Below are 18,933 nucleotides of genomic sequence, written 5' to 3'. Positions count from 1 at the left end.
GTAAATATCGACCTGAGCAGGCCAGGCTGGTGATTTTCTAGATATTTTATATGGGGCTACCACAACTCGGGAACGAGTACAGTCTCTGTCAGATAGAAGGGGATAAAGAGAAAAAATATGGACGAGCTGCAGAGCCCATTAGTCAGATACGATGTTTTGTTCTGGGAGAGGGAGGTGTGCCCCAGATGAGATTAAGGTTTTGTCTGTTTGTTTTTAAATCAATTTTATAATCTGAAAGACTCGGAAAACAGCCTGGGATCCACACCAGGACAACTGACCTGTAATTGTAAAAGCTAAAAATAAACCTTCTTGATCGATATCTAGGTGCTAAGTTTTCACGACTTCCTTTAACCAAAGGCAGAGCTCACATCTGCCCTCTGGGCGGTTCCACGGGCCAAACTCAGGCCCTTCTTTGTGAAGGGGCTCTCACGGAGGCAGGAGGAAATGGATTGTAATATTAAATTTGCTAAGATTCCAGGTGACATGTTCCCATTTCCACCATGTTAGCTAACCGAGGATTTGGTATGTGTCTGTGTATACGTGACTGCTCTTATCACACCAGTTATGAGAAAAATAAATGTCTTCATCACCGCGGCACAGCCTGTGAATAAAACTAGTTTTAGGTTAATAGTGATACACTGGGAGAGGACAAACCTCTGTGTGAAGGCACCAGAGACAGAAATCGTCTGCGTCCTCAGAAAAAAACAGGTCAGCAGGAAAGTCAGCCAAGCCCGAGGCTCATCCTCTCTTCTCCGGCTTCAGCACAACTCCATCAAGACATTTGCAAGTAAAACATGCATGTGGCACAGACGGTACTACCAGGGCTGGGTAACCTGTAAGTCAGGGCTTTTCTCTGAAGTTCACTAAAATATCTAAAAGCAAGCTGCAGAAATTCTGCTTTTTAGGTCAGGTTCGGTATTTTTCATCAACAGAAACAAGGAGAACCACCAGGACATGAGGATATAGTCAACGAAGTCCGATATGTAACATTTGAAAGTCATCCTGTAGCTAGGCCTTTTTTTAAAAGGTGGAGAAAATGCTGAGCCTCCCACTACTCCCTCAAATGACCCAGCAGATGAAAGACAGGCTTTGTGGGGGGAAAAAAAAAAAGATTTCTAGGACCAGGGTTGCTCAGTCTAGAAGACATTGACAGGGCTCCCTTCAAATATGTGGAGAATTTTGTTAAAGATGATGGGGAGGCATAATAAGCGAGAAATTGCTTTAAATTAAAACAGGCAGGATTTCAGGGTGCATAAGGTCAGATCACAAGGGTGAATGAAGGTAAAGACAGTCAGTCCTCTAAGGAAATCTGCAGGTACCAGAAAGCTTTGAAAAAAAAATTATCTTCTCCCTCATTGAAACTTCCACTTGAGAAGGGATTAAATCATTTTCCTGTCCAGTTCCGTCCCTACACCATGGTTCTATCTTCCTCTCCTAATGAGCCTGATTTAATCTGGAGCATCTGGCCTTGTCTTGTAAGAATGGGAAGAGCTTGGCCTTTGCTCGACCCCACGCTGGTCATGTGACCTTGGACAGCTTCCTCAAGCCCAGCGTCCTTGTGGATACAGCGAGAACTACCAGGCCACTTGAATAAGATCTGGCATGTCTTGTGCCCAGTGCAATACTCATCCACACTAATGTGCTCAGCTCTGAGAACCATCCAGGCCTGGCCCCCACTCACATCCGCATCACCTCCATGTGCTTCCCTTTCTGTGTTTCCCCAAACTTGAGAATCCCCAGATTCCTCAGGAATCGGTCAGAGGATACCTGGCTCAAAACCTAAGATCCATGGAGGTCAGGTTGGCAACACTCTGTTGCCCTGGTGACTGAGATGATGCCTTCTTTCCAGATGATCAATGAAAGGAAAACCGAAATTTAAAAATTATTATAAATAGGGACTTGCAGACCACTGAGAATAGATCAACAGACTCTTGTTTAAGAAACCGTCCTAGCTTATCTTAATGAGTATTCCGTCACTAGGTGTTTTAAACTATACTTTCTTATTTAGCCTGGGTCTCCAGTTCCACATGCTACAGTGACAGGTACAAGGAAGAGGGGATGGTTTGTCCTTCTGTAACTGCCATACCCTTCCTCTTCCACCTCCTCAGTCTGCAGAGCCAGCAGCAATATAAACTAGCCAATCCAGGAACTCTAAGCCTCTTCTGATTTCAACATCTTTATCTCTTTAAAATCATCTTTCCTCTTCTACGTAAATAATCAGCCCTTTAACCCCTCCACTTCCTCCATGTTTGCCATCTGGGGGTACCTCAGGGGGAGCCTGTGGTGTCCTTGCAGCTGCAGGGCCATCTGAGGGCTGAGATGGGTCCTTGCAGGTCTTCTTAGTGATGGGGTGCCTGTTCATGAAGTTGTTCCTGCCCTGCTATCATCCCAAAGCCTGAGAACCTGTGGTCTATTCCCTGTGTACAAGGTCAGAACCCGGTCCTTCTCCCTCAGGCCCCATCATGGCTGTCACTCTCATTCCCCACGAGACCCAGGGCCCTGACTGTCTAGCCCCAAGGCAGCCCTTCCCTCCCACTGTAAGAGTCCCTGGGAAGCTCACCTTCCAGCACCACCCACATTCTTCCATAAGCCTGCTTCTGGATATTCTCTGCTTCACAGAGGAGCTGAGGGGACCCAGAACCCTTCAGGTCTGCCTCTGAAGCCTTTCCTCAGGGTCTGAGTCAACTCTGCTATAGCTGTCCCAAATTATTAGGGGCTAAAGGGCCAGAGACCACAGACAGCCTATGAAGCTCCTCCTCCCTGAATCCCAATTAAGGAACAAGCAAAATCCAGTGTTTGAACTTTAGAGAACCTCAGCCTCTAGAAACCTCTTCTGTCTTCCATAAAATCTGGACCATGCGGTCAGATTTGTTAAAGAGGTGAGCTGAACAATGACCCCTGATCTGTTCCTTCTGGATCTATACTCTTTTCTCTAGGGTAAAATGCTTAGGCTTAGCTAAGAAAATGAAGAGGCAAGGGAATGCAGTTTTAGTGGGAACTGAAAAACAGGAGTTTCTTGTTTTCAAAATAATGTCCCCTTCTATAGACTAATGCCAGTCTGTAAAGTGGGGGCATTGAGACAAAGCACCAGTGGGCAGAAAATTCTGATTTTCAACCAATTATGGAAAATGTTTTCTGCCCAGATACACATATTGCTGATAGTTACCCAGCTTGATTTTTCTCTTTTTCCTGTCACAAAAGTTTCTTAGAATTTCCACTGTCTTTATAACGCTCTTGGTAATCTGTTTGAGTCACTGCCTAACACTTTCATAGTCAAGGTTCCTTTGAAGTACAAGAGAACATTCTTCAGGCTGGAGATTCTGCAGATCCTCATATTCTCTACATGCTGGGTCCAGGTTCCCAACAGACCCTGGAAAACACCTGCCCTTCTCCCTCTTCCTCTGAATTCAGCTGGAAGTCTGCCACCCTGTAATCAAGTAACATGTACTTATCTATTGTTGTCTCACCAGGAAGTAAATTGTGTGTTCTTTTCAATGCTTCTTAGCCCTTTGGGGGCATAGGTGCCAGTGAAAATCTAATGAAAGCCAGGACCCCTCCCCCTAGAAAAGTATGCATGGAAATCAAAGTCTGCACACAGTATCAAGGATCCACAGAGGCCAACCACAGACCCCCATTAGCTAAGACCCCAACTGAACATCTACTTCCCAGCTCTCATGGAGACTGACATGAAAATCAGTACATGGGGAAAGCATGTAAGTTTATAACATGGAGTAGGGATGGCTTGATCCTTTGTAGGATCCATTTCTTTGAAGATATATTTGTTGATGTACTTGATAAATATTACAGGGCCAAATACTACTTAGTAAGCTTTGAAGCTGTGGCGACTTTGATAAGGATGCTTCCATCTTTGTTCATGGTATCACCTCTCCTGGTGTCGGATCCCAGTGCGTATGCCTACAGTGTTTATTGAACTCCAGGGCCATCATTTAGCATTCGTACAATTCTCAACACTCAGATAAAACTTGACATATAAATCCTGATCATCTCTAGGAGTTCATTCTTGAAGAGTTCACTCAGCTGTCACCTTTTCTTCTTTCTCTCCCAACAACATAAATCCAACCAACCAGGTGAGGGTTCCCCATGATCCCATCAAATGTTCATGTGTGTGCCTGGCACACAGTGTGTCAAGATGGTGTCTCTCCATCACACTGTGAATGCCACCAGAGCAGGAGGGTTGTCACTCCCACCTGTGAGCTCCAGTGGCCAGCACAGGCCCAGCACATAGTAGGCACTCAGTGCATGTTCGCTGATTATGGACTGAATCACCATTGACCCAAGTCTTCAAAGGTTCTTAGAAGGTAAAGAAAGAGGCCAAAGCTAAAGCAAAGTAGGGGGACGCCTGGGTGGTTCAGTGGGTTAAGCCGCTGCCTTCGGCTCAGGTCGTGATCTCAGGGTCCTGGGATCGAGTCCCACATTGGGCTCTCTGCTCAGCGGGGAGCCTGCTTCCCTCTCTCTCTCTCTGCCTGCCTCTCCATCTACATGTGATTTCTCTCTGTCAAATAAATAAATAAAATCTTTAAAAAAAAAGAAAGGAAAAGAAAGCAAAGTAGGAGTTAAGATGAATTGATATTTCAGTGTGTTCAATCTGTTGAGTGAGCTGATAAGAGAAGGTTCCCAAGTGTGGGTCTGTGGCCAGTTGCTGACTTCTGGGCTAGTTTAATGTGCAGACACATGGTGGCAGTGAGATCATCTGGTAGACAAGCTCAGCGACTTATGCTCATCCTTAACCCTCTGCAGTCTGGCCCAGGCCCATTTTCTCCTCACTTGCAAGCCCTGCATTGCCCATTTCTGGGCCTTATTGTTCTAGCTATACCAAGCAGTCTCATGTACCCTGGGTCTTACTGGTCCTGCTATTTCCTCATCAAGAAGGTCTGGCCACGTCTACATATTAAAACTTCCCTCATCTTTCAAGAGTCTGTTCAGAGGTCATTCTTCCCATTGAGATTCCCTGTGTCCCCAGACAAAAGAACCCTCCTTCTCTCAAGTATTCTGGGAGCACAGATCACCTCTTATAAGACCCTCATCACAGATTCTTGCTCAGGACCAGAGAAACAGTCATTTCCAGTGGACTCTTTATTTTATCAACCTAGGAGCTCTTCTTTTTCACTTCTGCATCATCTGTATCCATCTACTGACCTTTATATAGACAGCTGCCTTTAACATTTGTCCAGTTACAATGGTGTCAAGTAAATTTGATGCACAAACAACATAAAGGATCAAAGAATCTGTCTCATATTTTTTAGCACAAGATGGTCCAGATTCTTGAGACAAAACGTTACATGATGAAGTCCTTCCTGTTGAATGACGAATTGAATGAAAATACCATATTTCCTTTTTTTTTTAATTTTTTATTTTTTATAAACATATATTTTTATCTCCAGGGGTACAGGTCTGTGAATCACCAGGCTTACACACTTCACAGCACTCACCAAAGCACATACCCTCCCCAATGTCCATAATCCCACCCCCCTTCTACCAACCCCCCCCCCCCCAGCAACCCTCAGTTTGTTTTGTGAGATTAAGAGTCACTTATGGTTTGTCTCCCTCCCAATCCCATCTTGTTTCATTGATTCTTCTCCTACCCACTTAAGCCCCCATGTTGCATCACCACTTCCTCATATCAGGGGGATCATATGATAGTTGTCTTTCTCTGCTTGACTTATTTCGCTAAGCATGATACACTCTAGTTCCATCCATGTTGTCGCAAATAGCAAGATTTCATTTCTTTTGATGGCTGCATAGTATTCCATTGTGTATATATACCACATCTTCTTGATCCATTCATCTGTTGATGGACATCTAGGTTCTTTCCATAGTTTGGCTATTGTGGACATTGCTGCTATAAACATTCGGGTGCACGTGCCCCTTTGGATCACTACGTTTGTATCTTTAGGGTAAATACCCAGTAGTGCAATTGCTGGGTCATAGGGCAGTTCTATTTTCAACATTTTGAGGAACCTCCATGCTGTTTTCCAGAGTGGCTGCACCAGCTTGCATTCCCACCAACAGTGTAGGAGGGTTCCCCTTTCTCCACATCCTCGCCAGCATCTGTCATTTCCTGACTTGTTGATTTTAGCCATTCTGACTGGTGTGAGGTGATATCTCATTGTGGTTTTGATTTGTATTTCCCTGATGCCGAGTGATATGGAGCACTTTTTCATGTGTCTGTTGGCCATCTGGATGTCTTCTTTGCAGAAATGTCTGTTCATGTCCTCTGCCCATTTCTTGATTGGATTATTTGTTCTTTGGGTGTTGAGTTTGCTAAGTTCTTTATAGATTGTGGACACTAGTCCTTTATCTGATATGTTGTTGGCAAATATCTTCTCCCATTCTGTCAGTTGTCTTTTGATTTTGTTAACGGTTTCCTTTGCTGTGCAAGAGCTTGCTTCCCTTGCCTTTGGCGATGTTCCTAGGAAGATGTTGCTGCGGCTGAGGTCAAAGAGGTTGCTGCCTGTGCTCTTCTCAAGGATTTTGATGGATTCCTTTCGCACATTGAGGTCCTTCATCCATTTTGAGTCTATTTTCATGTGTGGTGTAAGGAAGTGGTCCAATTTCATTTTTCTGCATGTGGTTGTCCAGTTTTCCCAACACCATTTATTGAAGAGGCTGTCTTTTTTCCATCGGACATTCTTTCCTGCTTTGTCGAAGATTAGTTGACCATAGAGTTGAGGGTCCATTTCTGGGCTCTCTATTCTGTTCCATTGATCTATGTGTCTGTTTTTGTGCCAGTACCATGCTGTCTTGATGATGACAGCTTTGTAATAGAGCTTGAAGTCTGGAATTGTGATGCCACCAACTTTGGCTTTCTTTTTCAATATCCCTTTGGCTATTCGAGGTCTTTTCTGGTTCCATATAAATTTTAGAATTATTTGTTCCATTTCTTTGAAAAAGATGGATGGTACTTTGATAGGAATTGCATTAAATGGGTAGATTGCTTTAAGTAGCATAGACATTTTCACAATATTTATTCTTCCAATCCAGGAGCATGGAACATTTTTCCATTTCTTTGTGTCTTCCTCAATTTCTTTCATGAGTACTTTATAGTTTTCTGAGTATAGATTCTGTGCCTCTTTGGTTAGGTTTATTCCTAGGTATCTTGTGGTTTTGGGTGCAATTGTAAATGGGATTGACTCCTTAATTTCTCTTTCTTCTGTCTTGTTGGTGTAGAGAAATGCAACTGATTTCTGTGCATTGATTTTATATCCTGACACTTTACTGAATTCCTGTACAAGTTCTAGCAGTTTTGGAGTGGAGTCTTTTGGGTTTTCCACGTATAGGATCACATCAGCTGCGAGGAGTGATAATTTGACGTCTTCTTTGCCAATTTGGATGCCTTTAATTTCCTTTTGTTGTCTGATTGCTGAGGCTAGGACTTCTAGTACTATGTTGAATAGCAGTGGTGATAATAGACATCCCTGCCGTGTTCCTGACCTTAGCGGAAAAGCTTTCAGTTTTTCTCCATTGAGAATGATATTTGCGGTGGGTTTTTCATAGATGGCTTTGATGATATTGAGGTATGTGCCCTCTATCCCTACACTTTGAAGAGTTTTGATCAGGAAGGGATGTTGTACTTTGTCAAATGCTTTTTCAGCATCTATTGAGAGTATCATATGGTTCTTGTTCTTTCTTTTATTGATGTGTTGTATCACATTGACTGATTTGCGGATGTTGAACCAACCTTGCAGCCCTGGAATAAATCCCACTTGGTCGTGGTGAATAATCCTTTTAATGTACTGTTGAATCCTATTGGCTAGTATTTTGGTGATAATTTTCACATCTGTGTTCATCAAGCATATTGGTCTATAACTCTGTTTTTTTATGATCCTTGTCTGGTTTGGGGATCAAGGTGATTTTGGCCTCATAAAACGAGATTGGAAGTTTTCCTTCCATCCTTCCATTTCTATTTTTGGAACAGTTTCAGGAGAATAGGAATTAGTTCTTCTTTAAATGTCTGGTAGAATTCCCCCAGCAAGCCGTCTGGCCCTGGGCTTTTGTTTGTTCGGAGATTTTTAATGATTGTTTCAATCTCCTTACTGGTTATGGGTCTGTTCAGGCTTTCTCTTTCTTCCTGGTTCAGTTGTGGTAGTTTATGTGTTCCTGGGAATGCATTCATTTCTTCCAGATTGTCAAATTTGTTGGCGTAGAGTTGCTCATAGTATGTTCTTATAATAGTTTGTATTTCTTTGGTGTTAGTTGTGACCTCTCCTCTTTCATTCATGATTCATCATTCTCTTTTCTTTTTGATAAGTCTGGCCAGGGGTTTATCAATTTTATTAATTCTTTCAAAGAACCAGCTCCTAGTTTTGTTAATTTGCTCTATTGTTTTTTTGGTTTCTATTTCATTGATTTCTGCTCTGATCTTTATGATTTCTCTTCTCTTGCTGGGCTTAGGGTTTCTTTCTTGTTCTTTCTCCAGCTCCTTTAGGTGTAGGGTTAGGTTGTGTACCTGAGACCTTTCTTGTTTCTTGAGAAAGGCTTGTACCGCTATATATTTTCCTCTCAGGACTGCCTTTGTTGTGTCCCACAGATTTTGAACCGTTGTATTTTCATTATCATTTGTTTCCATGATTTTTTTCAATTCTTCTTTAATTTCCCGGTTGACCCATTCATTCTTTAGAAGGATGTTGTTTAGTCTCCATGTATTTGGGTTCTTTCCAAACTTCCTCTTGTGGTTGAGTTCTAGCTTCAGAGCATTGTGGTCAGAAAATATGCAGGGAATGATCCCAATCTTTTGATACTGGTTGAGTCCTGTTTTAGGACCAAGGATGTGATCTATTCTGGAGAATGTTCCATATGCATTAGAGAAGAATGTGTATTCTGTTGCTTTGGGATGAAATGTTCTGAATATATCTGTGATGTCCATCTGGTCCAATGTGTCATTTAAGGCCTTTATTTCCTTGTTGATCTTTTGCTTGGATGATCTGTCCATTTCAGTGAGGGGAGTGTTAAAGTCCCCTACTCTTATTGTATTATTGTTGATGTGTTTCTTTGATTTTGTTATTAATTGGTTTATATAGTTGGATGCTCCCACGTTGGGGGCATAGATATTTAAAATTGTTAGATCTTCTTGTTGGACAGACCCTTTGAGTATGATATAGTGTCCTTCCTCATCTCTTATTATAGTCTTTGGCTTAAAATCTATTTGATCTGATATAAGGATTGCCACTCCTGCTTTCTTCTGATGTCCATTAGCATGGTAAATTCTTTTCCACCCCCTTACTTTAAATCTGGAGGTGTCTTCGGGCTTAAAATGAGTTTCTTGGAGGCAACATATAGATGGGTTTTGGTTTTTTATCCATTCTGATACCCTGTGTCTTTTGACAGGGGCATTTAGCCCATTAACATTCAGGGTAACTATTGAGAGATATGAATTTAGTGCCATTGTATTGCCTGTAAGGTGACTGTTACTGTATATGGTCTCTGTTCCTTTCTGATCTACCACTTGTAGGCTCTCTCTTTGCTTAGAGGACCCCTTTCAATATTTCCTGTAGAGCTGGGTTGGTGTTTGCAAATTCTTTCAGTTTTTGTTTGTCCTGGAAGCTTTTAATCTCTCCTTCTATTTTCAATGATAGCCTAGCTGGATATAGTATTCTTGGCTGCATGTTTTTCTCGTTTAGTGCTCTGAAAATATCATGCCAGCTCTTTCTGGCCTGCCAGGTCTCTGTGGATAAGTCCGCTGCCAATCTAATATTTTTACCATTGTATGTTACAGCCTTCTTTTCCCGGGCTGCTTTCAGGATTTTCTCTTTGTCACTGAGACTTGTAAATTTTACTATTAGGTGACGGGGTGTGGGCCTATTCTTATTGATTTTGAGGGGCGTTCCCTGAACCTCCTGAATTTTGATGCTCGTTCCCTTTGCCATATTGGGGAAATTCTCCCCAATAATTCTCTCCAGTATACCTTCTGCTCCCCTCTCTCTTTCTTCTTCTTCTGGAATCCCAATTATTCTAATGTTGTTTCGTCTTATGGTGTCACTTATCTCTCAAATTCTCCCCTCATGGTCCAGTAGCTGTTTGTCCCTCTTTTGCTCAGCTTCTTTATTCTCTGTCATTTGGTCTTCTATATCACTAATTCTTTCTTCTGCCTCATTTATCCTAGTAGTGGGAGCCTCCATGTTTTATTGCAACTCATTAATAGCTTTTTTTATTTCAACTTGGTTAGATTTTAGTTCTTTTATTTCTCCAGAAAGGGCTTTTATATCTCTCAAGAGGGTTTCTCTAATATCTTCCATGCCTTTTTCGAGCCCGGCTAGAACCTTGAGAATTGTCATTCTGAACTCTAGATCTGACATATTACCAATGTCTGTATTGATTAGGTCCCTAGCCTTCGGTACTGCCTCTTGTTCTTTTTTTTGTGTTGAATTTTTCCGTCTTGTCATTTTGTCCAGATAAGAGTATATGAAGGAGCAAGTAAAATACTAAAATGGTGGCAACAACCCCAGGAAAATATGCTTTAACCAAATTAGAAGAGATCCCAAATCATGAGGGGGGAGAAAGGGGATAAAAAAAGGTTCCAAACGAAAGAAAGAAAAAAAAAAGAATTAAAAAAAAGAAAACAAATAAGAAAAATATAAAAAAGAAAAAATATATATATTAGATAAACTAGTTAAAAAACGTTAAAAAAGAAAAAGGTAAAAGGTAAAAAAAAATTTTACCAGAAGGCGAGAAAAAAACAAAAAATGAAAAAGAAAAAAATTAAATTAACTGCCAGACTAAAAAAAATCACAGGGAAAAAGCCATGAGTTCCGTGCTTTGCTTTCTCCTCCTCTGGAATTCTGCTGCTCTCCTTGGTATTGAAATTGCACTCCTTGGTAGGTGAACTTGGTCTTGGCAGGATTTCTTGTTGATCTTCTGGGGGAGGGGCCTGTTGTAGTGATTCTCAAGTGTCTTTGCCCCAGGCAGAATTGCACCGCCCTTACCAGGGGCCGGGGTGAGTAATCCTCGGGTTTGCTTTCAGGAGCTTTTGTTCCCTGAGCGCTTTCCATAGAGTTCCGGAGGACGGGAATACAAATGGCGGCCTCCTGGTCTCTGGCCCAGAGGAGCCGAGAGCCCAGGGCCGCACTCCTCAGTGTGCCCTCAGAGAACAGCGCCCAGTTACTCCCGTCTGCCTGACCTCCGGCCGCACTCCGAGCTCTCCGAGCCTGCGACCGGTTCAAGGTAACACCGAGCCGCGAGCTTACTGTCGGCTCTGTCTCTGTAGCCGGCTTTCCTGTTCCAATACCCACAAGCTCTGCGACACTCAGACAACCCCGATCCTTCTGTGACCCTGCGGGACCTGAGGCCACGCTGACCCCGCGTGGGCTTCGCCCCAGTTTAGCCTCTGGAGCGATGTCCCTCAGCGGAACAGACTTTTAAAAGTCCTGATTTTATGCGCCGTTGCTCCGCCGCTTGCCGGGAGCCGGCCCCTCCCCCTGGGGTCTATCTTCCCGTCGCTTTGGATTCACTTCTCCGCCGGTCCTACCTTTCAGAAAGTGGTTGTTTTTCTGTTTCCAGAATTGCTGTTCTTCTTCTCTTTGATCTGCCGATGGATTTTCAAGTGTTTGCAATCTTTAGATAAGCTATCTAGCTGATCTCTGGCTAGCTGAAGTAGTCTCAGCCTGCTACTTCTCTGCCATCTTGACTCCTCCCCTCACCATATTTCCTTTTGTCCTTATAAACAGTTTACTCTTGAGTTTGAGAAAACTCACCTTCAGACACTGTCATCTGAAGGCTTGTACTTATACAATCAACTTACTGTCATTGTTAGAGTCTAAAGAGTTGTTCTCCTTCTCTTTGAGTTCATCTTCTGAGTCATCTAATAATTGTGAAATGTTGTTCTCTGTCACTTTTCTTCTCTGCAAATATGAAAAATTCTAAATTCTCAACTGTATGCAATGAGCTAAAAGCAGACTCAAAATAAATGATGATTTATTTCGTTACTGAATCATCCCTCCAGGCCATTCCATTCTTCTGTTTTATTACTTTGGTTTCTTTTAGCATAATTGGGAATAATTGATGAGTAATGATGAAAGATAATTCCCAGGATGATGAAAGAGCAAGATATTTCAAAAGATAGGAGAAATAAGATCACAAAGATGTCATCGTGCATCATAGATTTATAAAAGGGTCCAATGAACCCACATAGTAATTACAAAATAGAACGAGTTTTATTTTATTTTTAAAAAATAAGTAAATTTTCTCTGTGTTCTTTGGAAACCCTTCAAAAAGGAGTGAAAGCAATGAAATATCAAGCCTTTTAAATAGAGCAACTCAAAGAGGAAACTCAAAAACTAAAGTTGGGTCTAATGGACCCTAATGGTATACTGAGAGTTATTGTGTTAAATTCCATACACGTCTGTCCAACTTAAAGTTAAGGATAGATTGAGAGTCACCATCTCCCTGACATCCTGAAGTTCCCCAGGTCAAGTCAGGGATATACTCCTGTAAGAAACTTCGGAGGTGTTCACCAAATGGAATAGTAGGAGCCAACGGTGTCGTTATTAAGCTGGGACTGTAATTATCAAGGGAATGCCATCCATTATTGCCTACCTAAGTGCAAGGACCTCACACCATCTCAAAATCTTTGCCCTTATCCTATAATACCACTTATCCACTCTGTCCCTTTTAGCTGGGCAACTGCTATGCTTTAAACAGCACTTCCACTTTGAACATCACTTCCACAAGGAAGCTTTCCCGAACTTTCAGGCCTGCCATTAACTGCCCCTTAATGGGCTATTAGAACTACCATGTCACCTCCACCTGAGGGCTGCCAACCAGGTGTGCTCAGCCTTGTACCATCAGCACAAGGCGGGTACTCAGTAAGCATCTTGTAAATGAAAAACAATGAATTCAAACATGTTTCTGAGTACAGATGCTTACCTGCCTGACCCCTGGAACAGAGTGTTAAGGTGCACCTGTTTGAGAAAGTAAAAGTGAAAAATAAAAGCTCACATGTAGAGACAGTAGATCAAGTTAAGAGAGCTTGGTTTTCCTAGACTGTCCTTTCCTGGGGTTGATTGGGAACAAACAAATCTGATTATGGCAGAGGAGTCCTCAGCTCATGCTTCCGGCTTGCATTTAAGGTGTCAGGTGATTTGTCAGAGACTGACCTCAGCAATGAACCTCGGCACCCTCGGACTAGCGTGGCCACCACTGAGGAGAAACTGAGAAACAGGCTGTACGAGTTAGCAATGAAAATGAGTGAGAAGGAGATGTCTTCGGGAGAAGATCAGGAGTCAGAGCCCAAAACGGAGTCTGAGAACCACAAGGAAAGTCTGTCCTCTGAAGACAACAGCCAGGGCGTCCAGGAAGAGCTGAAGAAGGTAAGGGCGGTGAAGCTCCATGTGTGTAGCAGTGGGGTGGGGAGGTGGGCAAAGGAAGTTCTGTATTTGCACAGAGTTGTGCTGGGCTCCCCATGAGCTGTCTCTCAAATGGCCATCCCATGCATGCAGGAGAGCCCCAGAAACCCCTGCTGATTTGAGCTAAGTGGTTCAATCCAGAAGAGGGCCTCGTGGGTCCCAGGCCTCCAAGACCTGTCCTGTCCTTCTACTAACTATCCTTCCCAGTCTATACTGGGAACTACCCTTCAAGCCTATAATTAATGCTCACAGTCTCTCTTGCTGGTAAAGGGCCATGCTACTTCTTCCTTCCCCCGCCCTTTCCCAGAGGAACTTTGCCTGTGGGTTGAGAGCATCTCGCCATCCCCCTTTTAGTCAACAGCAGTGTTTCAGACCATGATCTTTGTGCTACACGTGGCCTACTATGTCATTTATCCCTGCAGTTTGCATATTTGGGCTTGTCTTAGCCTCAAAATCATTTTCCATACAAGCCTTATTTGGAATCCTGGTGTTTAAAACAGGTAAAAGCCTCCAAAACCCAACCATTTGATCTCCTATCCCAAACCACCCCCCTAACTACCCAAGGGCATTGCTAGAAAACCACAGAAGGAAGAACCCCTGGCAGAAAGGAGGGGTCCTAGGCCCCTACCCCACAATCAGTGCTCTACCCCCATTCTTTCCTCTACAGCTTCTCCAAGCACATCCCTATAGACTTGGCTACTGGACAGTCAGGCTATCCCTACTGCTTCCAGTGGAAGAGAAGGAGGCTAACATTTGTTGAGTGCTTATGTTAATGAACTCATTTCATAAAAACCCTTTGAGGGACACCTGGGTGGCTCAGTGGGTTAAGCCGCTGCCTTCATTCAGCTCAGGTCCTGATCCCAGGGTCCTAGGATCGAGTCCCGCATCGGGCTCCTTGCTCAGCGGGGAGCCTGCTTCTCTCTCTGCCTCTACCTGCCACTCTGCCTGCTTATGTGTGCACACCTTCTCTCTCTGATAAATAAATTTTTAAAAATGTTTAAAAACCCTTTGAAGGTCATGCAGAGGCTTGTCCTGAAGGCACTTACGCAAGGCCCATAACTAGTCAGCTTCAGAGCTGGGGCTGTATCCCAGACATGCTTAGCCTCAAATCACAGGTCCCTTCTTTACTATGACGAGCTATCTCTTCTGTAATCAGATAAGGTCTTGCCTGGAAACATGTAGATTTCTTGGCACTCCTGGTCAGTTTTTTCCCCTCTTCTGAGAGTACATTATATAAGCTATCAATTTCCTGGTAGTGCACATGAGTGGGGGAATGAGCTCCTTCATCTGTACAACAGCCAAGCTGGGGGAGGAGCCAGGCCAAGCCAGCAAAGAGCACGGATATGGCAAGAGCCGGCCAAGAGCCAGCTGGGGGCCCTCTTCCACCGCCGAGCCCCTGAGCCCTCCGACAGCTCAGACTCTGCGTCTCATTCATTCCCATTCCACCCTCCAGAGCCACTGAATCCTCCTACTCCTCAGTCTGTCAGGTCCTCTGCCCAAGGGCGTGCACACATCTGTCCCCTGCCATGTCTGTAGGCTGGGGGCCGGAGGCAACCCCTCCCTGGGATGTGGGCTCCAACCCATCGCTTCCTCCGTGGTAATGGGCTCTGCTCCTCTCTGTTACTTGAACCAGTATCCCATGACAGTCACATTTGTCTGCCAGAACTCAGAGCCAGATGGTAACTGAGGAGTATCATGGTATTTCTTACAATGCCTCTGCATCCTACTGGCTTTGCTGCCTGATGGTCACAAGGCTCCCCACAGGCCTGCTGTTCCAGCAGCCTGCCAGGCCATGATGAGTCATGGACTCCCAGCCCCTGTCAGCCTGCAGGCCTCACCTTCTGGAAGCAGAGCAGCCAGTCTGCACTGTGCTCTCTTGGGTAGAACGTGAACAGGGAAAGGAGGAGCCAGGGCAAGAAAAATCTAAGATAAGCCCCCGTTCTGCCCCATGCCCTCACTGAGCACGAAACTAGGAGAGTTGTTTTTATTCAAGCTCCCAAATATGTTGGTTTCTCAAAACTTAAGTCTTCCCCTCGCCTACCATGAATCAGTGCATTAAAATATCCATCAGCTATCATTTATTGTATGTAAAAATCTAGGGAGCAAACTGAGAAAGATAATTAACATATTTTCCTCATCAGGCATGGTTTACTCTGGGATGGGAACACAGAAATACAGGTTTATATCTTCGCTATTATTTAGAAGCAAAAGAATATAGAGATAGGCTTCAAGATAAAACTGAATTCGAAATGCAGCCATGCAATTTGCAAACTCTGCAAACTTTGGCTAGGGCTTAGAACAAGCCAAGGTGATTTCTTGCCTCCCGCTGAACCCTGTTCCCCAGCTGCTCTCCCTGTCCCTCCAGTCTGTGCATGACTACTCCAGTTCTTCCTCCACTCCACAGCCACAACTGCCCTGCAGTCCCTGAGCTTGCTCCCAGCACTGAGACAGGCCCTCACCTGCTGTGCTTTTCAGCTGATCCCTGGGACTCAGCCCTGGGCCTCATGGTTGATTGCATAAACACATCTTGGCCTCATCTGTAAACTGAGGATAATTGTACTCCCTGATAGAGTTGTGAGGGTTGAATTTTACAGCATGGTGCTTAGCACATAGCAGGAACCCAGCAAATACCGGATCCCCTATAAACCTCATGGCTGTGAGTTAACATCCATCTTCAGGTACTGAAGCAACAACTTAATACCTATTTCAATTTGACACCTGGCATGTCTAACATAGGTCTGTAACCACATCTGGGGCTTTGTCGTGCTGGGTAGAATATAAGTGGGAAGGCACTACATGAGAATGCCCCATGTTCCCATCTTCAGTATCAGAATAACTGTGACTGTGGGCCAACCACGACTGATTTGTACAGCATGTGTGCACACACGCACACACACACACACACACACACACACACGTATGGCTGGCACATGGCATGGTTTGGGAGTGGAACTGGGCTCGTGTAATGATTTCAGAAGTGGTCAGTGTTCCCCTGATCTCTTTACTCTAGCAGTGCATACTGGCCCAAAGTCTAGCCGCTTGAAGACCCCTAATGTAGCAGGAGCTTTTCTTCCTCTGCAAAAGTCAGGCTGAAAGGGAGAGCAAGAACCCCAGCTGGGAGCAGCCCTAACTAGTGACCACCAAGAAGAAAATCAATACCCCAGCTGTTTGGCCTCTGTGGGCGTGGTGACTCTGGGGCAGAGCTGCATACTGACTCCCCGAGTTCCCCAGCCACCCGAGCTCTAGGCACCCAACACGATGAACAGTCCTCCTCGACTCCCTTCCCTCCCCTGCCCCCACGTGCCCCTCCTCCACCATCTCCACCCCTATTTCCAGGGATCGCCTCCCGCATGAACTAAATCCCTGTCTCACATCTGCTTCTGGGTGAAACCAGACTAAGTTGGTAACTAAACAGGAGAAATGCATGGTCCCCAGTTCACAAATCCTTCAGTGCTGTGTAGGCAGCAAAGAAATGCCAATGCCCAATTGGCTGCTAATTGCCTTTGCTTTATTAAGAGGAGCCTTGCCTTACGCAGAGAGAGGTTTGCTCAGCCTTCACTGTCCCCCTGCCTCCCACAATGGCCCTGCTCTCTGGGAGCCAAAGCAGAGGAATGCACATGTTCCCACAGACACTGGATATCAGTGGCTGTTTAGTGTCTTTAGTATGACAACCCACATAAGAACCGGGGCTTTAGAATCCTGCCCAGCAGCAAAGAACCATTTTAGAAACATGCTTTATCTTGACTGAATTCAGTCCTTTGCTGTAGGCAAACTTGTCCTATAGGTGGCTCACTTTCTCTGGGGGTTGGAGGGATGGTACCTACCATCTGAATTTTAACCAATGGAAGAACACGCTTGCAGAGCTAGAAGGAAGCCCAGAAACCTCTTGGGTGCTGGATTCCCAAAGAATCATTTTGTTCTTGAAGTCATTTTATTCCATCAAAGCTTAGGGGGTCAACCCCCTAAACCATGTGATCCTTAGAGCCCAGAAGTGAGCACCACTTCTACCACTGGGCAGATGGCCATGCCAATGGTTCTGGGAGAAAGTCCTGGCCAAAGCAGTTCTTAGAAGGGTCTGCGTCTAGGTATGCAAGGGCAGCATTCCTGAAGGAGCAAAGAATGGCCAAGAGTTTGGAGACTACGTTCAGGGGCTGGATTTCCCACAAGTCCGTAATCTTCCCAGGCTTAGAGCAGTGGTCCCCCAGGTCCCTTCTGGCTCTCTAATCCCCTGATTCTAGAAATGTAACAGATTAGATTGATTTTTTTTTGTTTCCTGACCTAAGTATCCTTTATGACACTGTTTATATGACAAAAGATGTCCCATGTATCAAGCTCTTGGAATATGAATGTCTGTTGAAGGCCCAGATTAGTTAGTTCTTGCATTATTGTAAAATTTGTATAGCTGGTGTCCTGAAAGCATTTTATTTAAAGTGCTTTGTTTATAACCATAAGAAGTAGCTGGATCATTGGGCTTTGCTTTCACAGGGGAGTCACAGACCAGCAGATAGCTCCCATATGCATAGTTTCACGGAATAATTCTCATCATAAGTATTAAGAGTTCCCTAAATTATAATATGTCTTTCTTCCCAAACAAGAGATGAATTTATGCATCTTCTTCTGTCTGCTCATTTACTAACACCAAGGAACAGAGATACATAATCCTGGTCAGTGATCAAGGAGACAGGTCTCTTGACTATTCCAACATACCCAGAGCCTTTTGTTTCTGAATTTTAATGTGCTCATGAAAACCTTTTTGTTGATATCAGTGTTAACATAAAGTCAACTGTATCTGTATGTGTCTCACCCCTGTAAAATAACACACGTTCATGTAAGGATTCAGTGTCTTTCATCCCAGGTCACATTCTGTTTCAGAGTGTCTTCATCTCTAGTTGGTGCTAGAGAGAATATAGTGTTAGGTACTGACTTGTATCTTACAAGTGATTGATCTCAGTAGGCCTATGCTTGTTGAAGAATTAACACTTCTTTTCTAACTCTCCATTTTTTTTTAAGATTTTATTTATTTATTTGACACAGAGATCACAAGTAGGCAGAGAGGCAGGCAGAGAGAGGAGGAAGCAGGCTCCCTGTTGAGCAGAGAACCTGATGCAGGGCTTGATCCCAACACCCTGGGATCATGCCCTGAGCCAAAGGCAGAGGCTTTAACCCACTGAGCCACCCAGGCACCCCTCTAACTCTCCATTTAACTGTTGCCTTGGGTGGCGGGGGCGGGGTACGGGGAGGAAGCTTTAACTGTTCACTTAGAGCCACAGCTCTTATCCATAAGGCTTGAACAGGTGACGGGGGACAAAGAAATGTGGAGCAGGGGTATCCATAGGAGGTCTGAGAAAGCCTCAGAATCCCTGGTAAAGATGATAGAAGGTATTTCTCTCCTGAAGTCAGTCTGTAAAGACTGGAGGAAGTGACTACTACTTCAAATGCAAAGATAGCTACACACAACTTAAAGGAAAATGAAAAATCAAGGAAATATGACACCACCAAAAGATCACAATACTCTTCCAGTAACTGACCTCCCAAAATGGAGATCTGTGATTTACCTGATGAAGAATTCCAAATA

The 18,933-nt window shown here is 44.1% G+C and overlaps 1 protein-coding gene across 2 annotated transcripts in view; it reads left to right on the top strand.

The window, feature by feature from the left end:
* The window catches only part of MYRIP (myosin VIIA and Rab interacting protein), a 396,334-nt gene that overhangs the window by 341,184 nt on the left and 36,217 nt on the right, over positions 1–18,933 (top strand). For both annotated transcript variants that reach the window (XM_059390489.1, XM_059390490.1), the window contains one exon: positions 13,083–13,322. In XM_059390489.1, coding sequence (XP_059246472.1) covers positions 13,083–13,322 — 240 coding nt within the window. The remainder of the gene's footprint in view (positions 1–13,082; positions 13,323–18,933) is intronic.

Source organism: Mustela nigripes, chromosome 2, assembly GCF_022355385.1.
Source record: "Mustela nigripes isolate SB6536 chromosome 2, MUSNIG.SB6536, whole genome shotgun sequence".
NCBI classification, from domain to species: domain Eukaryota; kingdom Metazoa; phylum Chordata; class Mammalia; order Carnivora; family Mustelidae; genus Mustela; species Mustela nigripes.
The sequence above is the reverse complement of the archived record's forward strand: the minus strand, read 5'-3'. Positions and strand labels throughout refer to the sequence as shown.